The sequence below is a fragment of the Ochotona curzoniae genome, unplaced genomic scaffold, assembly GCF_017591425.1.
Source record: "Ochotona curzoniae isolate NIBS_2020 unplaced genomic scaffold, NIBS_Ocur_1.0 scaffold_274, whole genome shotgun sequence".
Lineage (NCBI taxonomy): Eukaryota > Metazoa > Chordata > Mammalia > Lagomorpha > Ochotonidae > Ochotona > Ochotona curzoniae.
This window is the reverse complement of record NW_024467101.1, coordinates 4,843,606-4,863,228: the sequence shown is the minus strand read 5'-3', so window position 1 is coordinate 4,863,228 and position 19,623 is coordinate 4,843,606. Positions and strand designations below refer to the sequence as shown.

Here is a 19,623-nt window from a genome sequence, read left to right as displayed (position 1 = left end):
TATATTCCATCCACTCTTACTCCCCAAATGGCCACAATGGCCAGAGCTAAGCAAACCCGAAGCCAGGAGCTTCTTCAGGTCTCCCACGCGGGTGCAGGGTCCCAAGGCTTTGGGCCGTCCTCGACTGCTTTCCCAGGCCACACGCACGGAACTGGATAGGAGGTAGAACAGTTGGGACATGAACCAACACCCAAGGGGATGCTAGTGCTATGGGGTTGAGGATTAGCCAGTTGAGCCACCACATAGCGCCAAGAGAACATTTTTAAAGAATAGTTGTGTTGTCTCTGTCTCTCCCTCCTCCCCTCCTTTGAGAGGTACCCCACCTTCTGGCTTTTCAGGAGGTGCTTTTCCCTTCTCTCTTCCCTTCCCCGTTCACCTGGTCCCTTCACAAATAAACTTTTCTGTCTGTACACACACACACACAAAGGTATTTGTGCAGTTAGCGTAACTGCTGAGCCAGAGGGAGCGGGAGACACAGAAAGGAACATAATCAAGGGCAGGGGCGTCCTGTGAAGCAGAGAACAGCAAAGCTTGGAAGTCGGCTGGCTGGGAAGGCTGCCCCAAGGCAAGGAGCATGGCCGAAGCAGAGTGTTAAGTTCCTCCCAAACACAGGAAAATGGTCCAGAACCATCGGCTCTGAGGGCCAGGCCCCGGCCAGCCCTGTGGCTGTTAGAGCATCGGCCCAGGTGCAGGGAGTGAGACTGGAGATTCAGCAGCCAGTAAAGCAAGTCCTAGCCCGGTGGAGTTGACATGCCATGAAGACAGTGAGACGGCAGGTGGCGCTGTTAACAAGAGGCGTTCTTCGGAATGGCTGTGTGGGGAGGACTTCTGAGGAAGGGGCCTGTACAGGTATCCCAGTGGGGAGCACTCCATCTGTGACAGGTTGTCCCTGTTGTAACAGAGTTCAGTTAGAGCTGAAGCTTTGTGAACTAGAATCAGACACTTAACGGGAGCCAGAAAGGACATCAGACTGTGACATAGTCTTGGCAGAGTTGAACAGAGTTGGGGGGCCCAGGTGACCCCACAGGAATTCCCCCGTGTAAACCCGGAGACTGCAAGAAGCAGAGTCCAAGGTTCAAGTTCCTGGTTCAAGCCTATCAGGGTTCCCAGGGCTTGGGGGCTAGAGTCCCCTGCAGGCATCCTTCTGTCTATCTCGGCAGGCGGATAAGCCAGCATCTCCGGAAAAGGGACCTGATGGTGAATGTAGAGACCCAGGGGAGGATGCGAGAGGATGTGTTACAGAAACGACGGAGCTGGCATTGTGCTACAGTGGCAGTTAGGTGCCGGTTCAAGTCTGCCCCACTTCCTGTCCAGCTCGCTGCTGATGTGTCTGGGAAAGCATCAAAAGATTGTCCCAAAGATTTTGGGCCCCTTCCAGTTTCACGAAAGACTCTGATGTTACTTCTGGCCGAGACTCACCTGTTGAGTCCATTTGGAGAGTGAACTAGCTGATGGGGAATCTCCCTCTCTCTCTCTCTCTCTCCTTCCCTCTAAAACTGCCTTTAAATAAAAAATAAAATAAATATTAAGAAAGGGAGGAAGGGACCCGATGTGATCGCCTAGTGGCTGAAGTCCTCAACTTGCATGTGCCAGGATCCATATGGACGCCAGTTCTAACCCTGGCAGCCCCACTTCCCATCCAGCTCCCTGCTTGTGGCCTGGGAAAGCAGTCGAGGACGACGGCCCAAAGCCTTGGGACCCTGCACCTGTGTGGGAGACCGAAGAGGCTCCTGGCTTCAGATTGGCTCAACTCCAGCCGTTGCAGCCTCTAGGGAGTGAATCAACAGATGGAAGATCTTCCTCTCTATCTCTGCTCCTCTCTGTATATCTGATTTTACAATAAAAATAAATAAATCTTTAAAAAGCGGGGGGCAAGGAAGGATAGTATGCCCTTCACAGATGAGGCTGTCTGCCCACAGGTGTGCTCACTTCCTGGTTTTGAAGTGGCCACCACGTGTGGACAGCTCCTCGCTCAGAGAATTCCCAGAAGCCCCGTGCGGTTATCGCTTGTCTTCTCCAGGAACTGGTGCGTCAGCGAGGAGTCTTAGAACGCACCGAGAAGATGGTGGATAAAATGGATCAAGATCTGAAGACCAGCCAGCGGCACATCAACAGCATCAAGAGTGTGTTTGGGGGCCTCGTCAATTACTTCAAATCCAAGCCAGCAGAGACGCCCCCGGAACAGAACGGCACCGTCACACCCCAGCCCAGCAGCAGGTGAGCTTAGCAGGAGAGGAGCTGGATACGGATGGGAGAATCTGAGGCCTCGCCAGAGCCTTGCAGGGATCCTAAACGTTGTTTGTCAAAGCGGGAATCAGGTCTAAGTGTTTTAAAACTCGTAAACTTCCCCCGCCTTAATTACATGTATCTCATTGGCACCTGTTCTGCAGATTGTGCCCGAGTTGGATTTCCAGTAAATTCCTGCTCTACTCACTATCACTAGAGACAGGCAGCGGGGAGGAGGTGGGGAAGGAAGGCTCAAAGGAGGGTAAGAAGGATTTTTTTTTTTAAGATTAGTAGATTTAGGGCCCGGCGCCATGGCCTAGCAGCTAAAGTCCTCACCTTGAACGCACTGGGATCCCATATGGGCGCCAGTTCTAATCCCGGAAGCCCCACTTCCCATCCACCTCCCCGCTTGTGGCCTGGGAAAGCAGTCGAGAATGGCCCAAAGCTTTGGGACCCTGCACCTGCTTGGGAGACCTGGAAGAAGTTCCCAGATCCTGGATCAGGATAGCATCGGCCGTTGCGCTCACTTGGGGAGTGAATCATCGGACGGCCGATCTTCCTCTCTGTCTCTTCTCTTTGTATATCTGGCTTTCCAATGAATAAATAAATCTTTAAAAAACAAAACAAAACAAAAAAGATTAGTAGATTTACCCACATCTTCCATTCTCTGGTTCACACCCCTAAATGGCCACAGCTGCTGAAGCTGAGCCAGTCTGAAGCCAGGAGCCAGGACCTGCTTCTGAGTCTCCCTCTGGAGTACAGAGTCCCAAGGCCTTGGGCCGTCCTCAACTGCTTTGCCAGGCCACAAGCAGAGAGCAGGATGGGAAGTGGGACAGCCAGGACACGAGCCTATTACCATATAGACTCTTACAAGGGGAGGATTAGTCAATTGAGCCAGCATGCTGGACCGTCATCTGCTTTCTTTCCCCCTGATCCTAAGGACCCCTCTTTTTCCTGGGATGCTTCTAAGGGCATCCTCAGCTGGCTGCCCTGAGTCATCTCAGGCTGGGACTGTTGAAGGTCCTGCTGTGGTGACCAGGGGCTCATCACCCCGGAGGCACTGGAAGTACTGACAGTCGTATCACCACAGCAGAGATGTTTCTACATTTTTTGAAAACTTCCCGTTCCCCCACACTTTCATCCACAGATTGAAAGAAGCTATCAGTACAAGTAAAGAACAGGAGGCGAAGTACCAGGCCAGCCACCCAAACCTCAGGAAGCTGGACGATCTCGGTGAGTGGATTTGGGGGGCAGAACTTGAAGGCTTGACATTGGTCCCCAGGGGAACATGGAGGTGCCAGTGGGCTGTCATTGGCAATAGGCAGGGCCTCCAACTTCTGGCATCACTCATCTGGGTGGAAGGGCTTAGGGACCCAGCATGCTTTCAGATAGCTGGAGGTGTGTTATGGAGGGGTTCCTCCCTGCTCTTCCGCTACTGTTAAGAGAGTGAAGGTCTATGAAAGGCCAGTGTGGTGGCATAGCAAGCTAATTCTCAGCCTGCAGCACTGGCATATCATATGAGTGCTGGTTCAAGTCCCAGCTGCTCCACTTCCAATCCAGCTCCTTGCTTATGGTCTGGGAGAGGAGCAGTGGAACAGTTCAAGTCCTTGGGCCTCTGCATCCACGTCTGAGGCCCCAAAGAAGCTGCTGGCTCCCAACTTCAGACCAGCTCAGCTCTGACCATTGTGGCCACTTGGGGAGTGAGCCAGCAAATGGAAGATATCTCTCTGGTTCTCTCTCTGTCTGTCTCTCTTTCTCTGTCACTCTTTTAAGTAAAATGATAAAATAAATAAATAAATAAAAAGAAAAGGAAGTAACAACCTAGTAAGTAAATATTTTGCAAAGCTTGCATGGGACACCCACCTGCAGCTCCTGACCCCAGCTTCCTGCTGTGCAAGCCCTGGGAGGCAGTTGGGGATGGCTCTGGTGTTTGGGGGTTCCTGCCGCCCGCTGAAGAAGCCCAGATTGCGTTCCTGATTCCTGGCTTCTGCTCCTGCCTAACCTGGAACTGTTGTAGGTACGTGGGAGTGAACCAGTAGATGGGTGAGTTCTCACTTGCTCTCTCGCTCTCGCTCACTTGCTCTCTGCCTCTCAAATAGCTGTTTTTCAAAGGTGTGTGGTATGTGTGTGTGTGTGTGTGTATAAGCGGAATTAAAGGATGCTTACTTTAGTGCAAAATGATTCTAAATCCATGTATAGTTTATTCGTTACATGTGCTTCCCTGAGCTTTTTGAAGGATCCTCATGTAGCCCCTGACTCAAGCAGGAGGAGAAGCAGTGGCTTGAACAAGATATGCAAGATAAAAATGTGCTATGTGTCAAATCAACCCAGTAATGTTGAATGACAGACCCTGAAGCAGCCCTGGTCAGCAAAGGCTTGCAGGCCTCTTGGACCCTCCATAAGCCCCCAGAGAGCCAGGCATGTAGAAATCATGCTGAGATAGGCTTTGTGGTGTAGCAGGTAGAGCCCCTGCTTATGATGTCCCGGTGGGTGCTGGTTCAAGTCCTGGCTGCTCCATTTCTGATCCCGCTCTCTGCTAATGGCCTGGGAAAAGCAGAAGATGTCCCAAGTGTTTGAGTTCCTGCCTCCTGTATAGGAGAAGCTCCTCACTCCTGGCTCCCACCTGGCCCCAGCACTGGCTGTTTTAGCCACTTAGGAAGTGGACCAGTGAATGAAAGATCTCTCTCTATCTCTCCCTCTTCTATAACTCTGGCTTCCTAAATTAAAAGTAAGCACTCAGCACAGTGGCTAAGCAGCTAACAGTCCACCTGCAGTGCCAGGATCCCATATGGGCATCAGTTCATGTCCTAGCTGCTCCACTTCTCATCTGACTTCCTGCTTATGGCCTAGGAAAGCAGTAAAGGATGACTCAAGTCCTTGGGACCCTGCATCCACATGGGACACTTGGAAGAAGCTTCTGGCTCCCAGCTTCAGATCAGCTCTGTCCTGACCCTTGTGGCCGTATGAGAGGTGAACCAGTAGATGAAAGGACTCTCTATAACTGTGTCTCTCAAATAATAATGAATAAATCAATGTTGGAAGCCACGTACTCCCAAGGCTGCCTTGGAGGATAGCAGGATGCTCCCCAGAAACTCCCAGTTACAGCTGGTGTGCTGAGGAGGGGCCAAGTTTAGGGCAGGGGAGCCCCACATGGTTCAATTTGGAAAGATGAAAGCCACGGGAGGGGGAGGAAACGCAGGTCCCAGGAAATTTGCCTGAAAGACACGACTGATTTTAATGCATGAAAGCGAGCTCTCATTTTGGGGTATATGTTGTTTTTATGAAAGTCTTCCTCTGAGGTTATTTTCATTTATCTCCTTAAATTTGTGTTTTATTTGAAAGAGACAGATCCTATCCACTAGTTGACTCCCCAAATGGCTCGTAGCAGGCAGGGATGGGTCAGGCACAGTCAGGAGCCAGGAATCCCTGTTTCAAATTCACATCTCCTGCATGGATGGCAGCAGCCCAATGACTTAGGTCTTCATCTGCTGCCTCCTAGGCCTCCTAGGCCCATTGGCAGAAAGCTGGGTCAGAAATAAAGGCAGAACTCGGTCTCAGGCCTTCTGATAGGGGATGTGGTATTCTGGGCAACAGCTTAGTCCACTGTACCACAACACTCACTCCAATAAACTTCTAGTTCCATTTTCTATGAACTTTTGGAGGTACCCTCATATGTTTTTATCCCCTGCTTTTGTTTGTTCCTCTGACATCTTGAACACTTTTCTAAACTGCAACATTTCCTTGAAGAGTACCACTTAGCGGTTCCATCCGGGTTATTTCCATTGCCAGCTGCTGTCATCGGTCCTCTGGCCAGTCCTCTGCCTTGACCTCTGCATCCAGTGCCCACTCATGCGATGCAGGTGAACTGGCAAGAATGGAAAACAAATCAGTTCTGCATCCATAGAATGTCTTTAGCAGGTCCTCACTGGAGGCAGTGTACGAAATCTAGAAAAAGAGCACGCGCGCACACACACACATCCCTCTACACCTGCCTCAAAACGAAGAGGTGAACTGAGATAACAGGGCTTTCCTTTGTGCATTTAGAAACAGCCTCATAGCTGGGTGACCTCAGAACCAGCCCCCTCCTTCCTGCTACCCACTCTCCAGATTAAGACGGGTTTGGGGAAGCAGTGTTTGAAGCGAAGTTAGTTCATCATCTTCTCGGCGTTTCTTTCAAAACTCAGACTCCAGCCCTGGAGGGGCCAGCTCTGTGAGCAGCGCTGACGCTTACCCCAAGAACGCACACCTGCGCGCTTATCACCAGAAGATCGACAGCAACCTAGGTAAGCCCCGGGGCCTCAGCCGCCTCTCTCTTGGTCCCCATTGAGCATAGCCCGCGTCTGGCACCCCCAGCCACTCCCTCCCCACATGCCACACAACACCCCAATTCATGACCAGTTGCTCTGTCTCTGGGAGCTTGCCAGTTGGTGCTTCTGGTTCAGACAGACCATCCCCACCTCTCACCAGAATCAAAGCAGTGGCAGGGACCCCATGGCCCCCCAAGAGACTCAGTGTGCAGTCTGGATGCAGCCACTCAGGGCCTGATGGAAGGGGTCTCTGAGAACCGGTGGGCAGGGTATAGAAGACCACACCATGAGATGGTCAGGGTGTCCGCTGGCCTGGGAAGAGTCCGCTCGTGATGCTGCTGGCACACTGACAACTCCCTCAGCACCATGAACCTTTAGAACCTCAGTCAGGTGCCACATGCTTCCAGATGCTCAGTGGCCCGCATGCTTGGAGCACACAGTCCAGGTTCCTCACCGCAGCCTGTGGCTCCCAGCAACCCCCCCCCCACACACACATAGTGGATTGCTACAACCTTTCTGATTCAAGTTCTTTCCCACCTGGGTCCCCTGTTACCAGAAGAAACCTTCCTCCCCACCCTGCGTGTTGGGCTCCCTCCCATACTGGCAGTGTGCTGCCCTATGGGCTCCTCTTATAGCCCCAGAGCCCTGTTGTTTCCGTGGTGCTCTCTGCATAACCAGCCATAACCACATCTTTCTGATCAGACTGTAAATTCCAGGAGAGTGAGGGAATGTCTCCATCATGGCTTCAGACCAGCCCAGTATGCAAGCATTTCTTCAATGGGTTCTGTCCGACTGATCTGGAAGGAAATGCGCTCATGTGCTGTTTTACTTTGTATATGCCTACCTGGGCCAAGCGTGAGCGTATAGTGCTGCACTGAAGCCGAGAGCTGGCACTTGAGTGCAGGTCTCTCTCATCTGTGGCTGGAACCCATCACTGCTGACTCCCAGCATCTGTGGTTAGCAGTGACAAACACTGAACCCAGGAACTCTGCTATGAAGCTCAGGCATCCTAACCTGCCCCTTAGCTACTAGGCCAGACACTTGCCCACAGTGATGACTTGTCACATGAAGAGGGGAGTTAGTCATTTGAAGGTCAGGTGGGATTGTATTAGTGGATGTAGACGGGAGTTCCCCAGGAATGTGAGTTTCAGTTGACCCTAGGCGGTGTCTCAGACCTGTTTCCTCCTCTCACCTTTCCTGCATGGTCAGGTCTCACAGCCGCTATAAGGAGCTGGCAAAGTGAGTGAAAAAAGTAACAAAATTGTACTGCCCACCCCCCATGTTGAAACCCGTTATGGTGGGCCTGGCCTGATGCCTCAGTAGCTAAATCTTTGTCTTGCACACACCAGTATCCTGTATGGGCACCAGTTTATGTCCTGGCTGTCCCATTTCCCTGCTTGTGGCCTGGGAAAGCAGTTGAGGACAGCTCAAAGCCTTGGGACCCTGCACCCACATGGGAGACCTGGAAAAAGCTCCTGGCTTCGGATTTGCTCAGCTCTGGTCTTTATGGTCACTTGGGAAGTGAAACAGCAGATGGAAGATCTTTCTCTGTGTCTCTCCTTCTCTTTGTAAATATGCCTTTCCTATTAAAAAAAAAAAAAAAAAAAGCTTTACAAAAAGGAAAGAAAAAGAAACCCATGAGGGCGCTGTGGATGTCCCTGCATGGCCTTCTGCTTGCTGTGCCCTCCCAGGAGGTGTCACTCCGTGTGGTTCGCTCAGCCCTGAGCTAGGAGCAGGAGTGACACGGTGCTCAAGTGCATGCTCCTTTTAAGACTTACTTATTTATTTGCTTGAAGGGCAGATGGAGAGATCTTCCATCCACTAGTTCACTCTCCAGATGTCTAGAACTGGTAGGGTTGGACCAGGATGAAGCCAGTAACTCAATCTGGGTGTCCCTTGGAGGTGGGTGACAGGGGCCGTCATCTTCTGTCTGCCAGGCACTCAACATCCAAAGCGGTGGCTTAACCTTCCGTGCCACAGACGCATACCAGCAAACTTTTATATGTATTTTTGCATTTATTTGTTTACTAAATGTTATTTGCATAGTTGAGAAGGATGTATGCATATGTCAGCCACCAATTAAGATGAGAAAGGTCGAGATATGGAGGAAGGAGGGTAGTACAAATGTTTCCAACTTTTTTTTTTTTCTCCTGTGTGGGGGAGGGGACCACTCCTTACTGCCAAACTACATTAGCACCAAAGATGGAAGATGGTCATTTGCTATCACCTTAGAGACCCCAATGTGGGGAAGAATGTTCTGAGGGCGTTGCTTGAGTTAAGTCCCGAGAAGTTGTTGGTTTCCTTGCTCCAGGGTGGAGAAAATCTTTCCAAGGTCTGTTGGCTGACAAAGTCTACTTTAGTACATCCTCCCGCCCAGACACTTGCTGCAAAACTTCTGGCCAGGAGAGTTGTGCAGACTGCTCGTTCCGTTCTCCTATGAGGCACTCAGTGTCTCTGCTGGCGTAGATGAGCTGGCCGTCATGTTCCCTTGTGCATCTGAGCATGCTGCCCACTAAACGGGCATCAGCAACTAAGGCGGCCCAGTCCTGATGCTTGCACTCCAAGGACACATATCCTGTGATTTTCCCTGTGGCCAGAGTTTGAGTCTCTCCTATAGTGACCCCACACCTGAATCTTGTATGGGCCAGCTAGTGCAAGGTCCAATTCAGTCCATCACCCACATCAGTCTACACACATCCCAGTGAGTGCAGTTATCTGCTCAGTTCCATTCCTAACCCCATCCGCCACACCAGCTGATGAGTGCTGCAACCTAGCCCAAGCCACCCACCACAGACCCAGCCCTTACGCACACCAACAGAAACTGCAGCCTAGTCGGGGTAACCCCCAATAACTTTCACCACGCCCACCCCCAGTCCTGGTTCCAGCGCGTACCAACATATGCAGTAGTTTGGTCCATCCCATCCCACATCCCATCTGGTTCATACATGCCCAGGGGTGCTATGGCTTAGCTCAGGCTGACCCACCTCCAGACTCAGCACACATATATGCTGACTGGTACTGTCACCTTGTCCAGCCTGACCCGCCTGTAGCCTTGGTTCTCATGCTCACCAGCGGGAGCTGCAGCCCAGCAGAGAAGTGCCCAGTTCCCCTGCCAACTCCCAACCCTAAACCTTGTGCTTGCCAGGGGATGCTGCAATCCAACCCAACAGGACTTGCTTCCCATCACAGCACTTGCCAGCAGATGCTGCGGCAAAGCCCAGTTGGCCTGCACTTACTCTGGCTCTTGCTTGTGCCAGTGGATATGGTGACCTAGCCCAGCCTGTACTTCCCCAAACTCGGCTCACATGTGAGCTGATTAGTGTTGTGGCCCTGCCCCGCCTGGTCTACCCCTGGTTCCCTACCAGGCTCGTCCCAGCCTCAGATCATGTATATGCTGACTGCTGCTGCAGCCATCTGGCATGACCCACTTTGCCCCAAATCCTAGCTCTGCCCAGCCTTCTCCCAGTCCTAGCTTATGCTGATGGGTGCTAAAGCCTAGCACAGCACAGCCTGCTTCCACTCCCAGCCCTCAGTGAACTGACAGGTATTGCAGCCCAACCTGGCCCAGCTTGCACCCTTTCCTGGCTCTCATACTTGCCAGAGGGTACTCTCAGCTGGCCTAGCCCAGCCCACCCCCAGACCTGGTCTACATGCATGCTGATGGGTCCTGTAACCTGTGGCCTGGCCTTAACTAATCCCAGCCTCAGCTCTCAACTCACCAGCCTACTAGGGGAGTTCTCCAAGTTTCCTTATCAGACTAGCTCCCAAGCCCAGATTTCATACATTCCAGTGAGTGCTCAGCCCAGCCTGATAAGGCCCACCTCCAGTCCTGGCATTGACCAGCAGATATTGAGACCTTGTCTGACCGGCCAACACCCATTCTAGCTCTCACCAACAGATGCTACAGCCCAGCCCCACCTGGCCTACTCCCAGACTTGGCCCTCATGTTGAACGGTGGGTACCACAACCTAACCCAGCTCGTCCCACACCCACTCTGCCTCTTGCGAGTACCAACAAATGCTGGGGCCTAACCCAGTCCCTTCCACCCCTGGACCCAGCCCACATGCATGCTGAGGGGTGCTGTAGTCATGTTCAAATCAGTCAGTCCCCAACCCCAAGGCTCATTTTCACCAATGGGAACTGCAGCCTAGCAGGGGAATCCCCTTAATTCCCCTACCAAGCCTGCTCCCAGCCCAGATCTTGGATGTACTAGCACTTGCCAACAAATGCTGCAGCCTGGCCTGGCCTTGCCTGATCTGCCCCAGTCCCAATTCTTGCTGGTAGGTGCTGCAATCTAGCCCTACCCAGCCTACCTGTATCCTTGGCTCTCATGTAAACCAGTGAGTGAATTGACCTAGGCCAACCTGCCTACATCCCGTCTTAGCTCCCACACGCGCCAGTGTTGCTAAGGCCCAGCCCAGCCCAGCCCTCCCCCTGAGTCTACTTACACACATGCCAACAAATGGAGCATCCCTACCCAGCCAGGCCCCAGCCCTAGCTCTTGTGCTCACCAGTGGAAGCTGTGACCTAGTAAGGGAGTTTCCAAGATCCCCAACCAGGCCCACTCCCATACCTGGATCTTATGTATGCCGGTAAGTGCAAAGCCCTTCCCCCCTTCCCAGTCCCAGACTTTGCAATGTGCTGATGGGTGCTATGGCCCAGACCCAATTTTTGGGTGCGCCTGCTGGTGCTACAACCACGGCCGGCCCAGTCTGGCCTTCTCCAACCCATTTCCATGAATGTAAGTTCCATGGTCATGCCTAGCTCACCCTGTCACCACCCCCAGCTCTCACACAAATCAGTGAGTACTACAGACCTACAGGGGTGAGCCTACATATCCCCTACACAGTCTGCCCCAAGACCTGTGCTAATCCATCTCAAGGCCCAGCTTTGTGTGGCCTGTCTCCTGACCTGACACTCACTGATGGGCACTGTGGTCTAGCCGTGCCAGGCAGGCCCCCCCCCCCAGCCTTAGTTTTTGTGTGCAGCACCAGGCAGCAGGCTATGCCACCCAGCCCAGACCAGGTCTCCCACATGGGTAGGTGCAGTGGTCTGATCCAGACATGCCCTCCGGTTTCCCCTCTCTAAACCACCTAGTCTCAACTCCCTTGTTGACCTGCAAGGACAGTGGCCAGATCCATGGAATGCTCCAGAAGTCATTGCACACCCATAAAGCACAACCTCCACTCCCACACATCCCCAAACCCCCTTCCCCTGGTAATCCACAGCTGCTACCCACCCTGCCACCAGTAGATGGGCCCCAGAGTCATCTTGCAGAGGAGCTTCCAATCCCCCTCCTGTATATCTTTAAAAAAAAAAAAAAAAAGAGGTAACTATATTGGCACACTGATATAATTCAGACAGATTTGGCATTAATCAAGCCCAGAACACTCACCAGTTATTAGCTGCCTTTTCCCAGCAGTGTAACGCTTGCTTGGGTCAAAGAGCAACCTGGGCAGTAGCCTATAGCTGGCAGCAAGCTTATCTTTTAATTTGCTTCTCCGTGAGTTTCTTTTTTAAGATTCATTTTCCTAAAAATATATATTTTACTTATTTGAAAGTTAGTGTTACTGGAATCAGGATAAATAGACATGTTCTGGTCTCAGTGCCGTGGCTTAACACTTAAAATCCTTGCCTTGAATGCACCAGGATCCCATATGGACACCAGTTCTAATCCCGGCAGCTCCACTTCCCATCCAGCTCCCTGCTTGTGGCCCGAGAAAGCAGTCAAGGACAGCCCAAAGCTTTGGGACCTTGCACCTGCACGGGAGACCCAGAAGAGATCCTGGCTCCTGGCTTTGGTTCAGCGCAGCACCGGCTATTGCAGTCACTTGGGGAGTGAATCATCAGATGGAAAATATTTCTCTGTCCCTCCTCCTCTATACATATATATTAGACTTTGCAATAAAAATAAATAAATCTTTTTTTTTTTTTTAATTGGAAAGGCGGATGTACAGGGAGGAGAGACAGAGAGGAAGATCTTCCATCCGATGATTCACTCCCCAAGTGAGCGCAACAGGCCGATACTATGCCGATCCGAAGCCAGGAGCCTGTTTTGGGTCTCCCACGCAGGTGCAGGGTCCCAAAGCTTTGAGCCGTCCTCGACTGCTTTTCCGGGACACAGGCAGGGAGCTGGAAGGGAAGCGGGGCTGCCGGGATAGAACCGGCGTCCATATGGGATCCCGGGCGTGCAAAGCGAGGACCTTAACCACTGCGCCACCGCGCCGGGCCCGAAATAAATAAATCTTTAAAAAAAATAGACATATTCTACCCCTTGGTTCACTTCCCAAATCACTGCAACAGCTAGGGCAGGCACTTTGGACCTGGCATAGTAGCCTACTGGCTAAAGTCCTCGCCTTGCCTGTGCTGGGATCTCATATGTGCCCTGGTTCATGTCCCGGCTGCTCTGCTTCCCATCCAGTTGAGGGTGGCCCAGAGCCTTGGAACACGGCACATATGTGGAAGACCCGGAAGAAGCTCTTGGCTCCTGGCTTCAGATCATCTCAGCTCTGGTCATTGGGGCCACTTGGGGAGTGAGCCTCTGTAAATCTAACTTTCCAATAAAAATAAATAAATCTTCAAAACAAATCAAAAAAGCCATGCGTTTTATCTGAATCTCCCACGTTGGGTACAGGAGCTAAGCACATGGGCCATCTTTCACTGCTTCCCCTGGAAGAAAGCAGGGACGTGGGTCAGAAGTGGAACTGCTGGGAGTCAAACCAGCACCCTTGCAGGATGTCAGGGTTGCAGGTGATGGCTTAACGTGCTGTACCACAACCCCAGCCCCTCTGAACTTTTTGGCATATCCTTTTTTTATAAACTTTGGTCTTTGCTTTTTCACTTATATCTTCATTTTCTAAACTGCCATATTCCTCTAAACAGAAAAGTTCTTAACCATCCAATCCCATTTTTGAACACTGGGTTATTTCTGTTGTTCCCCACTATAAATAATCCTGCAGACACTGCTATGCAAAAATCTTTGTGCTTTGGAGCTTGATTACTAAAACTGGAATTAGAGAATGTACGTGTAACTTTTTTTTTTTTTTTACATTTATCTTTATCAGAAAGGCAGATTTGCAGAGAAAAAGATCTTCCAGCCACTGGTTCACTCCCCAGAAGGGCTACAACAGCCACAGCTGAACTGACCTAAAGCCAGGAGCTTCTTCCGGGTCTCCCATGTGGGTGCAGGGTCCCAAAGCTTTGGGCTGTCTTCGACTGCTTTCCCAGGCTACGAGCAGGGAGCTGGATGGGAAGTGGAGCAGCTGAGACATGAACTGACACCCGTATGGGATCCTAGGATGTGCAAGGCGAGGACTTTAGCCACTAGGCTACCATGCCAGGCCCCACTTGTAATGCTTTTAAGTAATAGAAGAAAATAGACATAAATAAGAACAAATAAGGGAAAGAACCATGTATTTCTACCACCACCCATTGCTTTCATCACCATTCCCGCACTGATGTTACCACTAGCCCTCCACAGGGAGGCAGACAGGAGCAGGCAGTGGGCCCAGCCCCACACTGCACACACAGCAGCCTCCACTGCAGGCCATATGTGCCCTCCACCCTCAGCACCCAGGAAAGCCCAGCCCAAAGAAGCTACTTGCATCTGGCCCCTGGACTCTGCCCTCCGGAGCCAGAGACTTCTCCAAGGCCAAGGGTGTGTCTGCCCAGATCCAACAACTGCAACGGGAACCTGAGGGAGCCTGGACGCCCTGTACCCGTCAGCCACCAGAGTCGCAGGGAGTTCAGCATCTGTTCCTGCTGCCAAGGGCAGAAAGAAGGGAGATAAAGGAAGAATCCTGAATGCAAGGAGCGGGCAGAAAGGGCTGAGTGGCCGGCCATCCCCAGAGGCGAGGATGTCTAGGTGTCGCTGAGAATCTGCGGTCTGAGCCTGTCCCTGCAGGTGCCCGTGTAGAGTAGCAGGCAATGGAGTCTTACCCCGCCGACCCAGGCTGTGCTAGCTGCCCTTGGAGGGTACTCTGCTCACACTCTTCCCTCACCACAGCTTCCCCCACAGCTCAGAGACTCAGGCCAAGTGACTCCTCCTCCCTTCCCTGATGGTTTTACTTTGTCCCACTCCCAACCCTGACCCAGCTGCATGTACATCCCATGCTGGCCCAGAAGCTGAAAGCTTCCTGAGGCCTGGGACAACCTCACAGGCTTTCCCATCCAGGACACACAAGCCACAGGCCCCAGGAACCTCAAGCAGCACAGAGCCGAGGGCTACCTTTGTTCAAAAGCAGTTCAGCTTGTGCCAGTGTACTGACTGACCTTTCTTCACTTCGTGTTTAATCTCTAATTGCACAAGGAAGAAAGCTTGCAGGGCACCGCCCCCTTCTCTCTCCCCACGGCTCTTAACCTGGCACACCATTCTTAGGATAGGGTCAGAAAGCAGCTCTTAGCATACCAGCAGGCACATGTGCACACACGCACACACAGACACGAACGATCACAAAGCTAGGAAAGCAGCATGACATCCCCCTGGGCAGAATCACGGATGATTATCCCTGCAGCCCCACCCCACAGGGGACCAGCCTCTTGGCATACCTCGCCCCTCACTTCACTCCTGAGGTGGCCACATCCCTGAAGACATGATCCCTCTTAAAAATGAACACTGACCGTCCTGGGGAAGCCAGCATATACCTCAGGAGCAAGCTAGGGCCTTGAACTCAAGAGCCAAGGAGTTGACCTAGCCTCTCCCCTCCCCACCGCATCCTGCTCATTCCCCTATGGATGTGGGACTCTTACTCGTTAGCGTGTGCCCTGAATTTTCACTAGTAATGGTGCTCCAATTTTATACACGTTTTAGCCCAGCAGCATCACTAGGAGCCCAACACAGTTGACACCTGATCCTTTTTTTTTTTCCCTCTCTCTTCCTAATCTATTTTATTTGGAAGATAGTGGCAGCGAAGGAGATACAGAAAAAGATCTTCCATTCACTGGTTCACACCCCAGATGGCCATCAGGTTAGGACACACTGAGACCAGAAGCCTGAAACTCTATCTGGATCGCAGGGATCCAAGTGCTTGGACCATTATCTGCTGCATTTTCCAGGCACATATCCCAGAGCACTGGGTCGGAGGCAAAATAGCCAGGATTCGAACTGGCAAATCCAGTCTGGGATGCCCATGTTTCAGCCTGAGCTTAACACACTGAAGCACCATACCATCCCTAGCACTTGGTTGTTTGCCCTAGAGACCCTGGGCTGTGATGCCATCTTCTTCCTGTCAGTGAAGGCAGTGACACCAGTCCAGTTCAAGGAACACAAGCTGACTGTCACGCCCAGCCTATCTGCCACATCATCGTGTCCTTGGATCGGGAGGAGGTGTCAATGAACAAACAAACGTAGGGACACTTGATGGAACAGTATTGAATAAGAGCTTTCCAGGCATCCAGGTCCCATGATAACATCTGTACTTCCTGTGTTTTCTAGAAGAGCACCTCAGATAATAGAGCAGAGACAGGGTCCCTCCCTGCCCCTGCCACCTGTAGAGTGACTGGGAAGTGCAGCCTTTCCTGAGGAGAGCTTGGGATTGGAGCTGCCTGGTACAGGGGTTCCTATTGGACAGGGCTCCCGGGTCTCCAAACAAGGAATCCCCACCCCCCATCCCATTTGCCATTCCGGATCCTGTGTGAATCCAGTTTTAGAGAGGCAGCAGTGAAGATGCCCAATCACTGGGGCCCTGCCACCCGTGTTAGAGACTTGGCTTGAGTTCCAGGCTCCCAGCCTGAGCCCAAGCCAAAACTCAGCCGCCACGGGCGTTTGAAGAGTAAACCAGCAGATAAGATCAATCTCTGACTCAAATTATAAAACTATAAATTAAAAAAAAAATTTATCTAAACAGTAGCATCTTGGGGAGTGGAGAGAAGGCCTCTCCCTTAGGTACATATTCCTGTTTGTTGAGTAAACAGATTTTCTTATCACGTGCACATAGCTGGGGACAACCTAACCAGACCCTTTTCAGGAAGGGAGGTGAGTCAGTGACGCAGCCACTGCGGAGCACCCGGGCTGGAAGGAGACCAGAGGGAAAGAACAGGCGTCTGCAGGTGCAAGGACAGCCTTCACTCAGACCCCCTGTCCCTTTTGCTTCCTCCACAGACGAGCTGTCCGTGGGACTGGGCCGGCTGAAGAACATCGCCCTGGGGATGCAGACGGAAATTGAGGAGCAAGACGACATTCTTGACCGGCTGACCACCAAAGTGGACAAGTTAGACCTTAATATAAAAAGCACAGAAAAGAAAGTGCGACAGCTCTAAAGAACCAAAAAGGACCTCCACTACTTGGTGAGGAAGAGACTTGAACAGATCTTTAAAAACTCCCAAGAAATCTCATTTCTTATTTTAGTATGTCATTTAATACGTGTTGGCACAAATGTTCTAATAGAGTGGGTCTGAAGAGATTTTTGTTGCCCTGAGGAACTGTGTGTCCCATGTTTTCTTAGGGCCGACTCCTCTTAAGTTCTCTCAGCCAATGTGAGATGAATACCTTGGGCCTTTGATGACCATGTTGGAATGAGAAGAAAAGTTGTATTTCTCACTTTCACGAGTATGTGGAAAGGTGTGGGCAGAAGTTCAGTGTTCTACCCGCCAACTGCTTTTTCCCTGTTTGATGTGTTACTCATTCCTAGGCCATACATGAGTCAGAACGTTCTGGGACCCTGTGAGTCGGTTTGTGTGGGGAGGGTCCTTCCCACAGCGCTGTGCAGGAGTTATCATGCCATTTGCGCGCCCACTCTCTCTCACGCACACACAAACACACACAGCATGTCATTTGTGATTCTCAGCCCCCTGGGAAAGGGTCAATGTTAGATCCGTCAGTGCTGACACAACAGCATGCCTGTGGCTTCAGATCAGCACTGCTCACTGTGATCACCTGGAAATCTGCAGAAAATTGGGCAAACCCTTCTTCCCCTCCTCTCTCCTCTCCAGTTGGAAACAGATTTTCCATTGGCACAAAGCCACGTGATTGACACATGGGCAGTACAGTATAGGTTGTAGGAGTGTCACACAGGGCCAAGCACACTGCTCTTCCTCCTCTGAGCCTTCTACTCCATTGGCCAAAGCTGAGTGTGATGGAATATGTATTCTGGACCTGGAGTCTCCTGACCTTCTGCACTTCCTGCAAGATAACTTATTGCAACAGCACCTGGTCCTGTGCCACCCGGCTTTAAAACAGTGACTCTACAAATAACGCTGACTTCACACAGAGGGATTTGGCTAAGGGAAGAAAAGCCCAGCTGTTAACGTTAAGTGGCCCAGCTTATTTTTTACAAAAGGAATCATCGGAAAGCATTCATTAAACTGATATCTACCATAAAATCAATTAGTCTTCAGTGAAATCATTGATGCCACAGACCTTTTTTGTTTAAAAAAAAAATAGAGCATTTCGAAGATGGTGAGAAGGACTGATCTTAATAACATGGAAGGTCACAAACTTTCAATCGCAGTGCCTTTCACCTTAAACTTGTACCATCTGGGGCTGCTTTCCTTCGGAGTCTGTGGCCTATAAAAAGTCATCCACAGAGCTCAGGCCACCCCTGGGTGCCAGTCGGGCAGAAGTCCACAGCCTGTGATACCCAGCCTTCTCAAAACCACTGACAGCCTCCGTGGCAGACACAGCAGCTTCCTCTGCACAGCACTCATGTCCCATCAACCTCGGGGACTCGGCCCCCACATCGTCTCAACTACCCGAGTGTGAGGAGGAGTTAGTTAAAGGTGATCAAAATCCAGCTGGTATTTATCACATGAGCTCAGCATCACTTATCCCCCTGACAACGCCTGGAAGGGAAACGTTCCACACAACTCGCAGCCCAGGCCACACCAATCCCCGGGCCTTTCAATCAGAAGTGCAGAGCAGCCCACGTGAGTATTTCCGCCTGCCCCACTTTCCGGTTGTTTTTTTTTTTTTCCTCTTCACACCCTCTTCCATGTACATCATCATAACTTTGTCATCACCAGGCCTAGATCTGTGAGTTATTAGTCACTGAGCCTCAAAACCAAAACTTGTTTGTTCAGATAATTGCATCTAGCAGCCACTGTCATTAACACCAGACGGTCAGCCTCCCATCTGCAGATGGAACCAGTGAGTCCGTGGACTCGAAGCCAAGTGAAATGTCTTACTTTTATGTAACTTGCCTGTCTCCTGTAGGGTTGGTGAAGCCAGTCATCCTCCCCCACTGCCCTATTGTGTTTCATTTTGTTGTTTCTCTTAAGTACACAAAAAGAGTGGTCTCAACTTTTCCAGAAGCACCTCTCTCTGGGTCCTGTTCGAGAGGACCTGCTGCATCTCATCCCATGCTTGAACCCTCTGGTTCAAAGTCCTGGGCTGAGGGGCCTTCCCTAAACTGCATACTGTCCCACTGCCACTGCCTGCGGGGTCCTCCCCTGCACCCATGCTCACCGCGAACTGGTTGCGCACTCCAGTTCAGAGAGTGAAGCAGCTCGCCCTTCCACCAAGAATGAAGGAAGGCCTGATGAATTGGAGGAAAGAAGAAATTCCACCCTTGAGACATGGCATGGACACACGCACAGGTGCCGCCAGCCTGGGTACCATGGGCCTTAGCACCACAGAGGACTCCTCCTTCTTGGCAGATGGACTCCATGAAACAAATTCCCGTCTGCACTGACACACTGGAAACAAATTGTGCCTTCACCAGCAGCAGAAAGAAACCAGCTTCTCCAGCTTTGAAGTTGGCAGCTGTCAAAATGTGCTATTACTAACTTTAACCTTTACCAAGTGCATTCTCCTGGGAAGGAAGCTTTCTAACGTGAAATCCGTGACCTAACAGCAGTGGGGTTTTTTGTTTTGTTTTGTTTGTGCATTCTGCAGGCAGGGAGACCTGAATTTAGCTCAGGTTCAAAGGGGGAAAAAAAAATACATGCATTTTGATCTAACTGCCTCTTGTGAATATTACGGAGTTTTAAGTGTACACTGCACCGGTTGATTTTAATGCTTCACACTTTGCTGCAGAATTTTGCAAGTTACCAGTTTTGTGCACCATCGTCAGTCCTGCTAGGATGTCTTGTGTACGCAATGATCAGCCAGGCACTCGAAGCACTCCTGATGTGGGGACAGGGTGGGGCAGGGACT

General features: G+C 51.2%; 1 protein-coding gene across 2 annotated transcripts in view; it reads left to right on the top strand.

Annotated features, from left to right (window-relative positions):
• The window catches only part of SNAP29 (synaptosome associated protein 29), a 29,397-nt gene extending 9,974 nt beyond the window's left edge, over nt 1-19,423 (top strand). Inside the window, exons 2-6 of one of the 2 annotated variants that reach the window (XM_041003672.1) lie at nt 2,021-2,217; nt 3,374-3,459; nt 5,772-5,777; nt 6,411-6,509; nt 16,633-19,423. In XM_041003672.1, coding sequence (XP_040859606.1) covers nt 2,021-2,217; nt 3,374-3,459; nt 5,772-5,777; nt 6,411-6,509; nt 16,633-16,790 — 546 coding nt within the window. In that variant the 3' untranslated portion in view covers nt 16,791-19,423. The remainder of the gene's footprint in view (nt 1-2,020; nt 2,218-3,373; nt 3,460-5,771; nt 5,778-6,410; nt 6,510-16,632) is intronic. The other variant, XM_041003671.1, reaches the window with a different exon arrangement.
• Nucleotides 19,424-19,623: the final 200 nt, after the last annotated feature.